This window comes from Carcharhinus amblyrhynchos, chromosome 8 (assembly GCF_965287045.1).
Source record: "Carcharhinus amblyrhynchos chromosome 8, sCarAmb.v2.hapA, whole genome shotgun sequence".
In the NCBI taxonomy this organism is placed as follows: domain Eukaryota; kingdom Metazoa; phylum Chordata; class Chondrichthyes; order Carcharhiniformes; family Carcharhinidae; genus Carcharhinus; species Carcharhinus amblyrhynchos.
In genome coordinates, this window is record NC_137331.1 from 82,444,691 (window position 1) to 82,462,814 (window position 18,124).

Sequence of the window (18,124 nt, forward strand, 5' to 3'; positions counted from 1 at the left end):
TTTGGTAGGAAGAATGGTAGGAAGGACTATTACTTACGTGGCGAAAAACTGCAGCAGGCGACGGTGCAGAGGGACCTCGGGGTCCTTGTGCATGAGTCGCAAAAACCCAGCTTGCAGGTGCAGCAGGTGGTCAGGAAGGCAAATGGGATGCTGGCCTTCATAGCGAGGGGGATTGAATATAAAAGTAGGGAGGTCTTGCTGCAGCTGTATAGGGCATTGGTGAGGCCGCAGCTGGAGTACTGTGTGCAGTTTTGGGCGCCGCACCTGCGCAAGGATATTTTGGCCCTGGAGGGAGTGCAGAGGAGGTTTACTAGGCTGATACCGGAGTTGAGGGGATTGAGCTATGAGGAGAGGCTGAATAAACTAGGCTTGTACTCGTTAGAGTTTAGAAGAATGAGGGGAGATCTCATTGAGACGTATAAGATGATGAATGGGATGGATAGGATAGAGGTGGAGAGACTCTTCCCGCTCAAAAAAGACAGTAGGACTAGGGGGCACAGCCTCAAGATAAAGGGGAGGCGGTTTAGAACGGAGTTGAGGAGGAACTTCTTCACTCAAAGGGTGGTGAATCTCTGGAATTCTCTGCCCGTTGAAGTGGTGGAGGCTGCCTCGCTAAATATTTTTAAGAAGCGGGTTGATGGGTTCTTGATAAGAGAGGGGATTAAGGGTTATGGGGAGAGGGCGGGAAAGTGGAACTGAGCCACAACAGATCAGCCATGATCTTATTGAATGGCGGGGCAGGCTCGAAGGGCTAGATGGCCTACTCCTGCTCCTATTTCTTATGTTCTTATGTTCTTATGAAACCTTCCTGAACACACCTAACAAACTCCTCCCCATCCAAACCCCTTACCCTAGGGATATTCCAGTCGATGTTTGGGAAATTGAAGTCTCCCATCACGACAACTCTGTAATTAATACATCTCTCCAGAATCTGTTTCCCTATCTGCACCTCAACTTCCCTGTCACTATTGGGCGGCCTATAGAAAACACCCAGCAAAGTTTTCGACCCTTTGCTGTTTGTAACTTCCACCCACAGAGACTCTGTAGATAGTCCCTCCACGGCATCCTCTTTCTCTGCAGCCATGACACTGTCCCTGACAGTGTCATGGCTGCAGAGGAAAAAGGACCTCTCCATAGGGTTCAGGCTCTGCTGCTTCCCCAACTCCTCATCCCCCTGCTCCCACTACAGGGCCTTCTGAATCCTCTTCCCCCAAGCTTGCTGAACCCTAGCTCCCCTGCTCTCCAAACCCTCCAAATCATGTTTCCTGGGCCTTTTGAATCCTGCAACTCCACCGAGTAGCCAGTAGCAGAGTGTGCCTCCCAGTGGGATAGGCAGCTCCCCAAAGCTTGCTCATGGCATCCTTTATGACAGAGATTTTCTGGGTTTTTGATATTGGCTGTTTTGGAGGCAGTGATGGCCAAGGGTTTTTTTAATTCATTTGTGCGTTGTGGGCATCAATAGTTGGCCAACATTTATTGCCATCCGTTTGGAATACTGTGTCCAATTCTGGTTGCCACACTACGAGAAGGATGTAAAGGCTTTGCAGGGAGTACAGAAAAGGTTTACTCAGATATTGCCTGGTATGGAGGGTATTAGCTATGAGGAGAGGTTGAATAAACTGGGGTTGATCTCCCTAGAAAGACAGTGGCTGAGGGGCGATCCAATATAAGTTTTTTAAATTATGAAGAGCATAGATAAGGTGAACAATTGAAAATTTTTTCCCAGGGCAGAAATGACAATTACAAGGGGAAACAACTTGAAGGTAAGGGGGGAAAGGTTCAGTAGAGATGTACAGGAGAAATTTTTTACACAGATGATGGTGAGGGTCTGGAATGCACTGCCAAGTGAGGTGGTTGAGGTCGACGCGATAAATACATGAACAGGCAGGAGTAATAGAGGGATACATGCTAGATAGGAAGTGATCGGCGCAGATTTAGTGAGCCAAAGAGCCTTTTCCTGCACTGTACTGTTCTTTGTTTATCCCTAGTTGCCCTTATAAAGGTGGCAGTGAGTTGTCTTTTGAAACGCTGTGGTCCACATGCTGTGGGTGGATCAGTGCCATTAGGGAGAGAATTTCAGGATTTTGACTGCAAAGGAACAGTGATATATTTCTAAGACAGGATGATGAGGGGCTTGGAGGGAAACCAGCAGGTGGTGTTGTTCCCATGTATCTGTTGCCCTTGTCTTTCTACATGGAAGTGGTCGTGGGAGTGGAAGGTGCTAAGGATCTTTGCTGAATTTCTGCAGTGCATCTTGTAGACAGCACACATTTGCTACTGATGATGGAGTTGATGGATGTTTGCTGAAGTGGTGCCAATCAAGTGGGCTGCTTTGTCCTGGATGTCACGATGTGGAGATGCTGAAGTTGGACTGGGGTAAACACAGTAAGTCTCACAACACCAGGTTAAAGTCCAACAGGTTTATTTGATAGCAAAAGCCACTAGCTTTCAGAGTGCCTGCTGTTCCTGCATCAGGTGGGTGGCAGTTCTGTTTACAAACAGGGCATATAAAGACACAAACTCAAATTACAAAATAATGGTCGGAATGCATGTCTTTACAGGTAATCAAGTCTTAAAGGTACAGACAATGTGAGTGGAGCGAAGGTTAAGCACAGGTTAACGAGATGTATATTGTCTCCAGACAATAAAGTTAGTGCAATTTTGCAAGTCCAGGTAAGTCTCAGCAGTCACACATAGTGTGACATGAACCCAAGATCCCGGTTGAGGCCATCCTCATATGTGCAGAACTTGGCTATCAGTCGCTGGTCAAGCTTCTTATTTTAAGCAGACATGTTCGGACTCCGCTGTTCTCCACCCGCCCCGGGGACTGAGCGCTTCTCCAGACGCATCAACCAACGGTCGCCCAGGACAGCGCGTGCCGCTGCTCGGTTGCCATGGTGCTGACCGGCCTCCGACGTCACTTCCTGGATTTTAAATCGTCCATACCCGGCGCCTGATTGGCTGCTCGGGGGGCCGCCGCGACGTCACAATCGGCCGTGGCGATGGCCGAGCCCGGCGGTGAGGGCGCGGGCAGAGGAACGCGGGGTTCGAGCTCTGGCTCGGGGCCCGGCCGTCATGAGAAGAGTCTCGGGCTCCTCACCACCAGATTCGTGTCGCTGCTGCAGGAGGCCGAGGACGGAGTGCTGGACCTCAAGCAGGTCAGGGCTAACACCACCCCCCTCTCTGCTACCACACCTGCTGGAGGGGAGGGCAGGGAACCACATGTGTTTAAAAACAACCGGCAGTTACTGGGGGAGTGGGATGGAGGTGGATAACATCCAGATCTACCTGCTCTTTAGTTCAGGCACCTTTATCTTTACTTGATACCAGCTGCAGCCAAGTGTATTTGGGGGGAAATTTAACATAAGCTCCCCAAAGGGCAAATCATTTGTTGTGGCACAGCCAGCCTATGTGTGGATTCCCAGCAGCTGAATCCTGTTGTGGGAAATACTAGGTTTTTTTTGAAATGACAGGTCTGTTCTTTCATAAACTCTATTCTTTAATAAACTAAGTGGTGGAGATGGTGACAAAGTGGTAATGTCATTGCCTAGCAGTCTGTGATCCAAGCTAATTGCTTTGGGTTCATATCGAACCATGGCAGCTGATTGATGAATCTAAAATTTAAGCTCTCATTGATTGCTGTAAAAATCCATGTTATGTCCTTTAATGTTCTGCTAATAAATAGCCAATCTGCCATCCTTACTTGCTCTATATGTGTCTAACAAAGTGAATGGCTCTTAACTGTGCTCTGAAATCACCCAACAAGCCACTCAGTTGAAGGGCAATTATGGATGGGTAAGAAATGCTGGTCTTGCCAGTGATGCCTGTATCCTAAGAAGGAAAAAGCTGGTGGACCATAGGTAAACAACTGCAATCAATCTTATAAGGAATATGTAGAGTGCAATTGCTAGAATGGGACACTCAACTGAATCATTAATGAAAAATCCTTGTATTATGATTTCAAAACTAAGTTTATTTTGTATAATGTTTATAATGTAGTATGCATCCCAAGGTGCTTAACAACGATAATGGCATTATGTTAAAACTGGATGGCAAGTCAAAGTTTTACAATGGCAGAAAGGATGTTTGATGAGGTCTTGTCTACTGAGGTAGTATGGGCTGAGGTTAGAAACAGGAAAGGAGAGGTCACCCTGTTGGGAGTTTTCTATAGGCCTCCAAAAAGTTCCAGAGATATAGAGGAAAGGATTACAAAGCTGATTCTGGATAGGAGTGAAAGTAACAGGGTAGTGGTTATGGGGACTTCAACTTCACAAATATTGACTGGAGAAGCTATAGTTTGAGTACTTTAGATGGGTCAGCTTTTGTCCAATATGTGCAGGAGGGTTTACTGACTTAGTATGTAGGTAGGCCAGCGAGAGCTGAGGCCACGTTGGATTTGATACTGGGTAATGAACCAGGCCACGTGTTAGATATGGAGGTAAGTGAACACTTTGGTGATAGTGACCACAATTCGGTTACGTTTACATTAGCGATGGAAAGGGATAGGTATATACCGCAGGGCAAGAATTATAGCTAGGGGAAAGGAAATTCTGATGTGATCAGATGCATAGGATGTGGAAGGAAACTGCAGGGGATGCGCACAATTGAAATGTGGAGCTTGTTCAAGGAACAGCTACTGTGTGTCCTTCCTCCCTGTCAGGCAGGGAGGAAGTGGTCGAGCGAGGGAACAGTGATTTACTAAAGAAGTTGAATCGCTTGTGAAGAGGAAGAAGGAGACTTATGTCAAGATGAGATGTGAAGGCTCAGTTAGGATGCTTGAGAGTTCCAAGTTAGCCAGGAAGACCTAAAGAGAGAGCTAAGAAGAGCCAAGAGGGGACATGAGAAGTCTTTGACAGGTAGGATCAGAAAAAACCCTAAAGCTTTCTATCAGTACGTCAAGAATAAAAGAACGACTAGGATAAGATTAGGGCCAGTCAAGGACAGTAGTAGGAAGTTGTGCATGGAGTATGAAGAGATAGGAGAGGTGCTAAATAAATATTTTTCATCAGTATTCACGCAGGAAAAAGACAATGTTATCGAGAAGAATACTGAGATACAGGCTATTAGACTAGATGGGATTGAGGCTCATAAGGAGGAGGTGTTAGCAATTCTGGAAAGTATGAAAATAGATAAGTCCCCTGGGTTGGATGGGATTTATCCTAGGATTCTCTGGGAGTCTAGGGAGGAGATTGCAGAGTCTTTGGCTTTGATCTTTAGGTCATCATTGTCTACAGAAATAGTGCCAGAAGACTGGAGGATAGCAAATGTTGTCCCCTTGCTCAAGAAGGGGAGTAGAAACAACGCTGGTAATTATAGACCAGTGAGTCTTACTTCTGTTGTGGGCAAAGTTTTGGAAAGGATTGTAAGAGATGAGAATAATTTGATTAGGGATAGCCAACACAGTTTTGTGAAGGGTAGGTCGTACTTCACAAATTTTATTGAGCTCTTTGAGGTGACCAAAGAGGTGGATGAGGGTAAAGCAGTTGATGTGGTATATATGGATTTCAGTAAAGCGTTTAATAAAGTTCCACATGGTAAGCTATTGCAGAAGATATGGAGGCATGGGATTGAGGGTGATTTAGCAGTTTGGATCAGAAATTGGCTAGCGGTAAGAAGACAGAGGGTGATGGTTGATGGGAAATGTTCATCCTGGAGTTCAGTTACTGGTGGTGTACCGCAAGGATCTGTTTTGGGGCTACCGCTGTTTGTCATTTTTATAAATGACCAGGACAAGGGTGTAGAAAGATGGGTTAGTAAATTTGCAGATGACGCTGAAGTCGGTGGAGTTGTGGACAGTGCAGAAGGATGTTGCAGGTTACAGAGGGACATAGATAAGCTGCAGAACTGAGCTGAGAGGTGGCAAATGGAGCTTAATGCGGAAAAGTGTGAAGTGATTCACTTTGAAAGGAGTAAGAGGAATACAGAGTACTGGGCTAATGGTAAGTTACTTGGTAGTTTGGATGAGCAGAGAGATCTTGGTGTCCATGTGTATAGATCCCTGGAAGTTGGCACCCAGGTTGATAGGGTTGTTTAAGAAGGCGTACAGTGTGTTAGCTTTTATTTGTAGAGGGATTGAGTTTCGGAGCCATGAGGTCATGTTGCAGCTGTACAAAACTCTGGTGCGGCCGCACTTGGAGTATTGCTTATTGTTTTGGTCGCCGCATTATAGGAAGGATGTGGAAGCATTGGAAAGGGTGCAGAGATTTACCAGAATGTTGCCTGGTATGGTGGGAAGGTCTTACGAGGAAGGCTGAGGGACTTGAGGCTGTTTTTGCTAGAGAGAAGAAACTTAAGAGATGACTTAATAGAGGTATATAAGATGATGAGAGGATTAGATCGACAGTGAGAGCCTTTTTCCTCGGATGGAGATGGCTAGCACGAGGGGATATAGCTTTAAGTTGAGGGGTGATAGATATAGCACAGATGTCAGAGGTAAGTTCTCTACTCAAAGTAGTAAGGGTGGGGAATGCCCTGCCAGCAACAGTAATAGACTCGCCAACATTAAGGGCATTTAAATGGTCATTGGATAAACATATGGATGATATTGGAATAGTGCCACGACAGATCAGCCATGATCTTATTGAATGGCGGGGCAGGCTCGAAGGGCTAGATGGCCTACTCCTGCTCCTATTTCTTATGTTCTTAGATGGGCTTTAGACTAGTTTCACAGGTCAGCGCAACATCGCGGGCTGAGGGGCCTGTACTGCGCTGTAATGTCCTATGTTCTAAAGATATAAGGAGGTGACCAAAAGTTAATCAAAAGAATGTCTTTTAAGTATAGTTGCTGATATGAAATGAAAGGAGGAGGAAATCCAATATTAGGGAGTTTTTAGTGTGGGTTAGGGGTTGTTGTTTGTAGGGCTCAAAGTAAGTTGCATTTAGGGAGGTGTGAAATCATGAAGGAATTGAATTTTGAGGTATTAATTTTCAATCCTGAGCTTTGGCCTCTGTTTATCCAGTATGAATCTCTGGTGATATATATGATTGTGCATTGTGGGTTGGAATATGGAAGGTTTGAATGAGCTGCAGTTTCTAGAGAGTTGAGAATGGAAGATTAGACAGGAAAGACATTGGAATATTGAAATATAGAGGTGACAAAGATATAGATTAAATTTTTAGTGGGAGAAAGGCTGAGAGAGGAGACCAGCTGAGCAATGCAGTAGTGATAGACATAGTTTTTTTACTTGCAGGATATGGTTGCTCAGCTTGAAGTCGAATGAAATGTTGAAGTTGCCCTAGCAAACCTTGGAGGTCAAGGAAGGAAAACGAGAGGAGGGAATTTGTAGTGAGACCAAGATTATAGGTAGGATTTTCTGGCCCATCCTGGTGGAAGGCGACTTTGTGTCAAAGTCTGTAGCAACCACGCAGAGGTTGGGAGGGGCAATGCACCGTGGCCACAGTAACAGAACGTCTGAGTTCTGGTCGATGTTTGTATTCCAACTGATACCACTAAAACTACATGACCTAGTCATTCTTCCCACTTGCTCGTGGGAGCTGTTGCGCACAAATGGCACAATTGCCTGGTACCTCTGAAGTGGTTTGGGACATCCTGAAATGTGATGAGATACTATATAAATGCAATTTCTGTAGTGAGGGCTTATTGGTTAAGTGCGTGTTTTGTTCATATTGAAATATTTTTAACTGTTGATTCTTTCACTGTTAATCTTGTGTTACGTTGTTAAATTAAATGCATGCTGGTTTAAAGGACACTCTCTTTAACATTTCAGGTAGAGGAAGGAAAGGTGAACTGAGAGCCTAAATGCCATAGAATGCCATTGCAGAAATAGCCATTCAGCCCATTGCATCTGCACCAACCCTCCAAAAGAGTTTCCCACTCAGGCACGCCCCTGCATTCTGTCTGCCCATTTTCCATGTCTAATCCATCTATAGACAGTCAGGGCAATTTAGCATAGCCAATCCACCTAACCTTCACACCTTTGGACTTTCACTTTCCTTTTGTCCATTATCAGTGTGGTTTTGTTTTTGAAAAGGTAGATGTGTGGTGTTTTGAAACCTCTCAATAATGTGTGGTCAATTTTAACGGGACCAGCAGCAGACTGGGGATGTAAACATGGAGGATTATTTATTCACACATGAATTCAAAAGATCTAAATGCCACGTCAGTCATGGTACGGTGGCACAGTGGTTAGCATTGCTTTCTCACAGAGCCAGGGATCCGGTTCGATTTATGGCTTGGATTACTGTCTGCAAAGTCTATGTTATCCCTGTGGCTGCTTGGGTTTCTTCTGGGTGCTCTGGTTTCCTCCCACAGAATGGAAGACATGCTTGTTAGGTGCATTAACCATGCTAAATTCTCCCTCAGTGTACCTGAACAGGTGTCAGAATGTAAAGACTACGGGATTTTCACAGTAACTTCATTGCAGTGTTAATGTAAACCTACTTGTGATACTAATAGATAAACTTTAAACACCACATACTCAAGAAAGATGCAAGAAGATTGTTCACTTCTACAAATATAACCCAAAAGAATGGTTAGCAATTCACGTGCCTGAGTCGAGTAGAGCAGGTAGCTTTTTCCTGTTCTTGAATTGTAGTTCAAATTAATTCAGGTGGAAACAGACCCATGTTTTTGCATTTTTCCTTTGAAGAGAAAGATGTTCAGGAAGTCGTGAAGTGTAGTACTCGTAACTTACATTAGGAGGTCCAGTTTCTTTAACAGTGAACTCAGAGCTTTGTAACTGGGCTGGTAAGCTTTTTTTTAAAGACTTTCAAGTCTCTTGATTCCTGTAAGGCAAAGTAACACAGCTTTTCCATGTTGCTGTTGTCACTGTTATTATACAAACTGCCTCCCCAGTTCTCTTCTGAGTTTTGGCAAAAAGGATTTCATAATAGAGAATCAGTGTCAGTGACATAGACAATGGCCATTGATCCACAAAATAGAGTGGATGGTGATCTTTTCACCTTTAGCTTATGGAAGGTTGATCTCAGCAGTTTTCCTTTGTTACGCTGCAAACTTGCAGACATGGAGTCCAGGAATTCATTGATTTTGTGTTTCAAAGTAAACTTCGACCAATTGCAGGAGTGAATGCAACAAGCCCATAAGATATGGGAATAGAGGTCATTCAGCCCTTCAAGTCAGTTCTGCCATTTAATAAGATCATGGCTGAAATAACACTAAGTCCATTTTATTTCTGTAACCCTGAGTTCCCCTATTGATCTCAGCCCTGAAAATGTTCAAGGACTTGTCCTCTGTAGCTTCCTGGGGCAAAGAAATCCAAAAGTTCACCACTCTTTGAGAGAAGAAATTCTTCCTCAAATCCATCTTAAATGAGCACCTCCTTTTCTGTGACTATGCCCTCTGGTCTTATATGCTCCCATGAGTGGCACCTTATTAAATGTCTACTGAAAATCCAAATATACAAAATTGACTGGTTCGCCTCTATCTACTCTGGTTGAAATCTCCTCAAAGAACTTGTCAGATATGATTTTCCCTTCATGAAACTATGCTGACTCTGGTCAGATTATGACTTTGTAAATGCAGTGTTATTCTCTCCTTTGTAATCAATTCTAATATTTTTCCAATAGCTGAAGTTAGGCCAACTGGCCTATAGTTTGCCTCCTTCCCTTTTCAAACAAGGGCATCACATTGGCAATTTTCTAATCCTTGGCACTAGTTTGCCTAAAACTAAGATCAGATTTCTCCAACCTTGCCCACTGCTGGGACTCTCCTGTCTTGCTGTAGTGAATGGAGTTTTGGCTGAGTGCCAAATTCTTCATTCTCTGGTGATTGTGACTGTATTTAATTCTTTTTTTCACTATTTCTGGGGTGCTTATAGCTTATAAATTCTCCCTCAGTGCACCCGTATAGGTGCCAGAGTGTGGTGACCAGAGGATTTTCACAGTGACTTCATTGCAGTGTTAATGTAAGCCAACTGTGACAAATAAAATATCCTGTATTGTAAAGACTGATACAAAATATCTATTTAACTCCTCCACCATAGTTTTGCTGGGAGTCATGAATTATCTTAATGTTTGCCGCTGCTCTTCTATTGTTTCATCTACTAATCTATATGACTGATCCACTTTGCCCAATTCCATCCTCACATCTTTTTAATTCCCCTTTAAGTTTAACACTGATATTTCAGTCCCAATTTTCTTGCATTCAAGCTGAATGCTCAATTCCATCATACTATGTTCACTATTTCCTTGAGGATCCTTAACCTTGAGACCTTTTATTAAACCAACCTCATAGGAGCAAGCCTGTTGAAGGGAAGACCCTCTCCCTCTCCACAATTATGTTTCAATTCAGAACTTTCGTCAAGCTTGATAGTCTGTGTTGAATTTGCAAAGGTCCCCTGACCCCTTTGGCACACATCTTCATAGTTCTTCTGTGTTAATCTTTAAATGAACACATATCCTAAAGCTTTCATATGGGTACAATCCGTATTTAAAGTTATGATGATGACATGTGTTTTACTGGACATGATATTAAACAAATATTTTGTAGCTTCTCATGAGGGTTATCCAAAATCTCTACTGATGATTTATCTTGGAAAGTTGGGTAAACTTTCTGGAAATTAGATAATGAAGTTATCTGATTAAGACAGTCCTTCAAACTATTTTTTTAAAAAGAGTTGCTGTGTTTGATTTACTCAACATGGTCTTTTGTTGTATGGCTCTTGTCGACAATAGGCCCAATTATAATTGAACCACAGATTTTAATTGCCTCCTGTCTGTATGAACAAGACAGATGAAAAGTAGATAGCAGATTTAACTGGTTGTAATTTTAAGTCGCTGAATGAATGTTTACGCAGAGGAGTGTGGGGGAAAAGACATTGTCATGTGTTTAGTTACATTCTAAAGAATGGCCTTATCCAACCAAGGAAAAAAGATTTTCCCTTGTATAGCAACCTTATTATCAGAACTTTATAGTGGAGCATTTAGAAAGCAGTGGCAGGATCAGACGGAGTCAGCGAGGATTTATGAAGGGGAAATCATGCTTGACAAATCTGTTGGAATTCTTTGAAGATGTAACTAATGGATTTGACAAGGGGGGGGCAGTCGATGTGGCATATTTGGACTTTCAGAAAGCATTTGACAAAGTCCTGCATAAAAAGTTATCATGCAAAATTAAAGCACATGGGATTGGGGGAATTGTGTTGTGATGGATAGAAAACTGATTGTCAGAGGAGAAACAAAGATTAGGAATTAATGGGTCATTTTCAAATTGGCGGGTTCGCAACTAGTGGGGTGCCACAGGGATTGGTGCTGGGACCCTAGCTATTCACAATATATATTAGTGATTTGGATGAGGGAGCAAAATTTAACATCTCAAAGTTTGCAGATGATACCAAGTTGGGTGGGAGGGTGAATTGTGATGCAGATGCAGAGATCCTTCAGTGTTATCTGGACAGGTTGGATGAGTGGGCAAATCAATGGCAGATGCAGTATAATTTGGATAAATGTGAGATTATTCACTTTGGAAGCAAAAACAAGAAGGCAGATTACTACCTGAATGGCTGTAAATTGGGAGAGAGGAGTGTGTCTCCTGGGTGTCCTTGTGCACCACTCACTAAAGGTGCAGCAGGCGGTGGCAAATGGCATGTTGGCCTTCATTACAAGGTTTCAATTACAGGAGCAAGGATGTGTTGTTGCAATTATACAGGGCCTTGGTGAGGCCACACCTAGAATATTGTGTGCAGTTTTTGTTCCTTTTCTAAGAAGGATGTTCTTGCTCTCGAGAGAACAGCAAAGGTTTACCAGGCTGATTCCAGGGATGGCAGGACTGATATATGAGGAGAGATTGACTAAGTTAGGATTGTTTTCGCTGGAGCTCAGACAAAACAGGGGGATGGAATCTCATAGAGACTTATAAAGTTCTAATAGGACTAGACAAGGTAGATGAGGAAGGATATTCCCAATGATAGGGGAGTCCAGAACCAGGGGTCACAGTCTGAAGTTTGGGGTAGAGCATCTAGGACAGAGATGAGGAGACATTTCTTCACCCAAAGAATGTTGATCCTGTAGAATTCATTACCACAGGAAGTAGCTGATGCCACAACATTGAATGTATTCAAGAAGCAGCTGGATATAGTGAATGGGATCAAAGGTTATGGGGAGAAAGCAAGATTAGGCATTTGAGTTGACCATGATTGTACTGAATGGCGGAGCAGGCTGGAAGGGTCAATTGGCCTCCTGCTCCTATCTTCTGTGTTTCTATGTTCTTGATTCCAGAATGTCCCAAGTACTTTTGCAATATCATTCTTCATATAGGGATACTAGAAAGGAGGATAGTATGAGTGACTCTGCCACAGGTCTGTGAGGGTGGAAGCAATGATGGTAGGAAACTAAGCAGTCAGTTGGACAAAGTACACTTCCACCAACAGCAGCGTCATATTAACTTAGATTATCTGCTTTTTATTGATGTTGACTGTGTGATAAATATTAGCTAGGACACTAGGGAGAGCCCTCCTGCTCTTCTTCAAAATTGTGTCAAGGATCATTTGCAGATGGGGCCCTATTTGAAGGAGGCACCTCTGATAGTGCAGCACTCCCTCAGTGCTGCAGTGAAGTGTTGGCCTGGTTTTTGTGCCCAAGTCACTGGAGTGGAACTTGAAACCTCATCTGACTCGGATGCAGAGTGCTAGCAACTAGACCACAGCTAACACTACAAAGAAATTCCTGTTCTTATCAAATTTTTATAGTTTCTGAAGTTACCTTGCTTTCCAATCACATATTGTCTTTCATGGCCACAGGTCAATCCTTTGTTGATTTTTCTTTAATTGCCATGCCATTCTCTGCTCCTAGAAATCATGATTGGAAGAACATTTCTGTAACAGACATGAATAGAGTATCATGTTGGCTTTATCTTGCCATCTTTGCCAAAAAAGTCAAGGTCATCAGTAATATTCCTTTAGAAAGAGTTGAATGTTTATTCAACAGGCTCTTTTCATGAAGGTGAAGTAGATTTGTATAATCCATTACCAACAGTAACTCAGCTGTCAAAGCAGAAACACTCCAGAGCTAAAGGTTTATTGTTTTACAGGATATTACTTTGATCATTTGGTTGAATTTTCATCCTCGGAAGGTAGGGGGAGAAGGGAAAATTTCCAGCTCAGCCTGTCTGCCTTGGGCGAAAGTGTCTGCTGGGGGACCGGGTGGGCTGGAATCAAGCCAGATGATCCAGGAAGAAGTGCCATAAGATGCTTTGTGTGGGTCTGTTGTTTATCATGTGCTTATTTTCTACTTTTTATTTGTGTTAATATTTCTAAGATTTCAGTAAAAAGTTTTTACTGTTAAAATTACTTCAGTAATAAGTGAACTTCTCATTTGAATACTTTTTTTGTTAACCATATGTGTTCTCGCCCTTTATAGGCTGCTGATATACTTGCAGTGAGGCAGAAAAGAAGAATATATGATATCACCAATGTATTAGAAGGAATTGGCTTAATCGAAAAGAAATCAAAAAACAGCATTCAATGGAAGTAGGTTAAAGTAACTTTTTTTAGATGCTTATGATTTTTATTTATTGATCTGAACTTTTAGAGAGGGCTTAATTTGAAGTTTGCAGACGGCAGAAAACTGAAGAACAAAGGACCAGATTTCAGGAAACCTGGACTAGTGAAATGCACAGATGTAAGGCAGATTAAGTTATTACTGAAATGTAGTGATGCTTTTTTAAAAGAAAAAATGAGACAATATAACTGAAATGGTGCAATTTTAAAGGGATTGTATGAACAGAGAGAGCTGGAGGTTCATATGCAAATGGTAGCTTGATAAATTAGTAAGGCTTATGAGATTGTAGGCGATCGTGGTAGAAGCATAGTTTACAAAAGCTAAATAATTATACTAATCCTTGATATATTACCGGTTTAGCCCCAGCTGGAGTATTATGGCTAATTCTGGACACTACATTTTAGAAAGGATATCAAGACCTTGCTGAGGGTGGGGAAAAGGTTTACTAGGATGATATCAGAGATGAGGGCCTTTGGTTATTAAGAGACTAGGGATGCTGGAATTTTCTTCACTCAAAAGGTTAAAAGGACAAACCATTCAGATATGAAGGGTTTTGATAGAAAAAGTCACTGAGGTGTTATTTTCTCGAAAACACTGCCTACAAAGATGACAGAAATAGAGTCGATAGTAAACTTTAAAACTAGGTACGTATTCAAAAAAAAAGAAACTGCTGAGCAGTGAGGAAACAACAGGACAGTGACCTGGGTTGGATCACTCTTTAGAAGAGCTGGCACAGACACAATGGGCGAATGACCATCACTGTGCTGTATGGTTATATTTATATGTCGGTATGTAACATTAAAGCATTAAGCTTGTGAGTGCATAACTTGCTCCTCTCAAACATTGAAATAAAAATTCAATTATACTCGTTTAATCATAGAATTCAATGGTCTTGATGGTGTATTGTTATTTTATTTCTACAAATTTGGCCATGGATATCTTTGCAGGTTTACTGGAGTATAACATCTGTTTGCAATCAGCAAGTTTTATTTTTATGGGAGTTGTCTTCCATTTCTTTACACCTGCCGGTGTAGTTGTGGTGTTCAGTGATGTAACTGAACAGGCTGTTAGTCTTTTGCATGCATATTTCTTCAGAAGGTGTGCTGGGTTAACACCAGATGAAGCAAGGCCTGATTCAGTTCATTTTGTGAAATAAAGCAACTTAATGAATGTGCAGAACAGCAGTATAATCAAATGCTCTTAATTAAGTATAACTTCTGTGTAGCTAATATAAAACGAACACACTATACTTCAGTGAGTTAACTTGAAAGAAGAACTGTTTGCTCTTTTTGACAATACAGGACAGACCATCCTCATAAAACCTTTTCATGCATTTTTGCTGCCTGACTGCCTTCCCTACGTCATTGCCTTTTTAAAAGCCTCACTGTAGTGTCAACTTTTGGACAAAGCTTGACCACCCTCAGAGCAAAACCCATCTGCCTAACTTGGTACTGACTGCTGTTTAGATTTGATGAATAGAATTGTCGCAGCAACAAGAATATGAATATCTGTTAGAATGTATAATCCTTGTTTCAGAGATGATTCAGGCACCCCTTCTGAAATTATCTACAATGTCAATCCCACTGTCTTGCAACCTTTTAATTTCTTGTCAGCCGAGTTTAGTTCAGTAATAGCAACCTAAATAATTATTATATCAAAATCTTGTTGTGCCACAAAATCTGAGTATGTATAATAGCAAATCTTCCAGCTTATCAATATCGAGGCAGTTTTTTAAAATATAAATTGGTGTGTGTCAACATCTTTATCTATGTGATAACTTGTACCTCAAACACTATATTCATTTTTTCTACTGACTAATGGGAGATTGTATTTAATGTTTTTAAACTTGATTCGTTAAGCAACGTATCTATAATAGTGCACATTGTGAAGTTTTTATATTGGCTGAAAGGTGTGGATGTACATTGGCATGGGTGTAAGATAGCTCACACGCTGAATTCTGCCTGTCAGAAAAACAAATTGTAGAATTTTTGTTACTCAGCGATTGATTCCTATGTTGAATATAGGCACAATTATTTCTTGCAAGTGTTAAAATTACTTTCCCACTTCATTGGACACACTAACTTATATTTTCCTTTAATAGAGGTGTTGGTCCAGGATGCAACACGAAAGAAGTAATAGATCGATTGAGATACCTAAAGGCAGAGATTGAAGAACTGGAAACAAAGGAGAGAGAACTTGATCAACAGAAGTTGTGGCTGCAGCAGAGTATTGAAAACATAACTGACAACACGCACAATAATAGATATCCTTTGTAGTTCAGCAACACTCTACCTCTTGCATAAAATCAACATCCTGTGTAAACTGAACAGTCCAGTATTTTTCCATGGAATAATGTAATTTTAAATATAGGATACTCCTATACCTTTAAACATTCCTCAATATTATCCCAGGGACATTGAGCTGAGGCATGTTATGTGGAGCATATGATTTACATAAGCAATGCACTTTAGATCAGAGACCAATTAATACCTGTAATTATTTTATTAAATGTAAGTTGTAGAAACTAAATAGGTCTGAAACAAATTGGAAAAACTAATACGAAAGTAAAACACTGCAACTGCTTGGAATCTGAAAAACATTCTTGACATACTCAACAGCTCAAACAGTATACGTAGCAAGGAAAAGAATCAGCAAGATTTTAAGGATAGCAAGGCAAGTGATCCTGAGAGTTGGCATCTAATGTGCAACATATGACTCTCTAACTCCCACTGCAATTTAATGCTAACTTGAGTGTTGATTGGCAATGGGTGGGACTTCCCACTCGTGGGACATGTTGGATAATCGGATTGAGCAACAGCTGTCCAACCTGATTAGGCTGCAGAAGCGGTACTGCAAAGCTCTACCTGGAGTTAAATCCTGGGATTGGTGAAATGGTAAGTCCTGGGGGTGGAGAGTAGAGGACTCCGGGGGAGGGGGGGGCGTGCAGGCAAACATGGAGCCAAGGCATAGGCTAGGGCGGGGAGGGGAGGCCCAGAGTTCTAACATTAAGTGGCCATTTAGGTGCCTGTGGGCAGCAAAGTGGTTAGCAATGCTGCCTCACAGCTCCATGGACCTGGGTTTGATTCCCAGTTTGAGTCACTCTGCACGTTCTTCCTGTGTCTGAAGTGTTTAATATAAGCCTACTTGTGACACTTTTAAATAAACTTAAATATAAAAAACTTAATGGATGAAAGGGCGGGTTTTCCTCCTGAGACCCTGCCCTCCCAATGTGAAATTGCCTTGGGTCTCGGCAGGTGGATTCTGAAGGGAATCACCGATCATTCAATTTTATGCTCTGCCTCCCACTCCTGGCTTCAAAACCTGCATTCATGGAGTGTAAAATTCTGCCCTTAATGTTTCAGGTGAGTGATCTTTCATGAGAAGATTGGTGTTGTAACAGGTTTTAGGCAAGTACTGAGACAGGGAAAAGGGGTTAAGCAAGCTGACCACCAATATCTGTCTGTGTATGCACAGAAAACCAATCATGTAATTTGCAGGAGACGCAATGCTGGTTTGATCTTAGTTGGGTTCTGAAACCATTCACCCAGTTCTTGCCTTGGCTGGGGGGCGGGGTGGTTTGCATGCATGGATTTGGTGCACAGTCTCCCCAAAGATTCTGTGATCAGGATCTGGAGGAGGGAAGGTTTCTGATTCACTCAGTGATAGCCACAATTACAGATTATAACCTCCATATCCTGTGTTTGAGCTCAGGAGCCTCTTTCCAGTGACAAGCCTGGTTAAGTGGAAGAGGATCCAGAGCAGGATATTTGGGAACTGCAGGATGGCCTTGCCTCTGACTTGTGCCTGCTATAGGGCTCAAACTGTGTGAATGGCTTCAAAATACAAAAAGGATCCAACCAGAAGATATTCAGAGCTTCAAATATGGGATATAGAGGTTGTAATCCAGAATTGCATGTATCACTGGATGAGTCAAAAACCTCCCCATATTGATCCCTGGCTCCATTTTTTTTCCATGCCACCAACTTGAGGAAGGTGAGACATTTTTAATCACTGTCTTTAATAACTGTTTAATAAGCATCTCCTTTCTGACATTAGAGTAAAATAGTACAACTATGGATCCACAGTGTTGATAGCAAAAGCTGCCTAAGAAAAAACGCAAAAACTGTTGTAAGATGGAAGATTAAAGTGGTTAAATGATAAAATGGCTGATGGTACAGGGCAAAAGCAGGTAGTAATTGACTAAGTAACAAAAGATGGATCTAGAGGACTAAATGGGAGTAGCAGAAATGATGGTGGTCTGAAATTATTGAACTTTATTGTTGAGATTGAAAGTCCCTAAAACGCCTACCAAAAGATGAGGTGCTGTTCTTCAAGCTTAGGTTGAACTTCGTTGGAAGGGGCTGAGGACAAATTGGGAATGGGATGGAGAATTTAAGCAAAAGACAACTTGAAGCTCAGGGTCATGCATAAGAATGAAAAGAAATGATCTGCATTGGGTCTCCCCAAGTTAGAAGAGACGACATCCCGAGCAGCAAATGTAGAATACAAAATCAAAAGGAATGTTCATGGGCCTGGATGGTGGGATGAAGAAGGGACAAGGTATTACATTTCATGTGTAGGCACAAAAATGTGCTGGTACTTGAGATGTTCTTGAGTAGATTACAGTAGTGTGAAAAAAAAAATACAC

At 42.0% G+C, this 18,124-nt stretch overlaps 1 protein-coding gene across 2 annotated transcripts in view; it reads left to right on the forward strand.

The window, feature by feature from the left end:
- The first annotated feature begins 2,995 nt into the window (after nt 1–2,995).
- e2f5 (E2F transcription factor 5) overlaps nt 2,996–18,124 on the forward strand; it is a 33,080-nt gene continuing 17,951 nt past the window's right edge. For both annotated transcript variants that reach the window (XM_080194345.1, XM_080194346.1), the window contains exons 1-3: nt 2,996–3,158; nt 13,336–13,445; nt 15,578–15,739. In XM_080194345.1, coding sequence (XP_080050471.1) covers nt 3,003–3,158; nt 13,336–13,445; nt 15,578–15,739 — 428 coding nt within the window. In that variant the 5' untranslated portion in view covers nt 2,996–3,002. The remainder of the gene's footprint in view (nt 3,159–13,335; nt 13,446–15,577; nt 15,740–18,124) is intronic.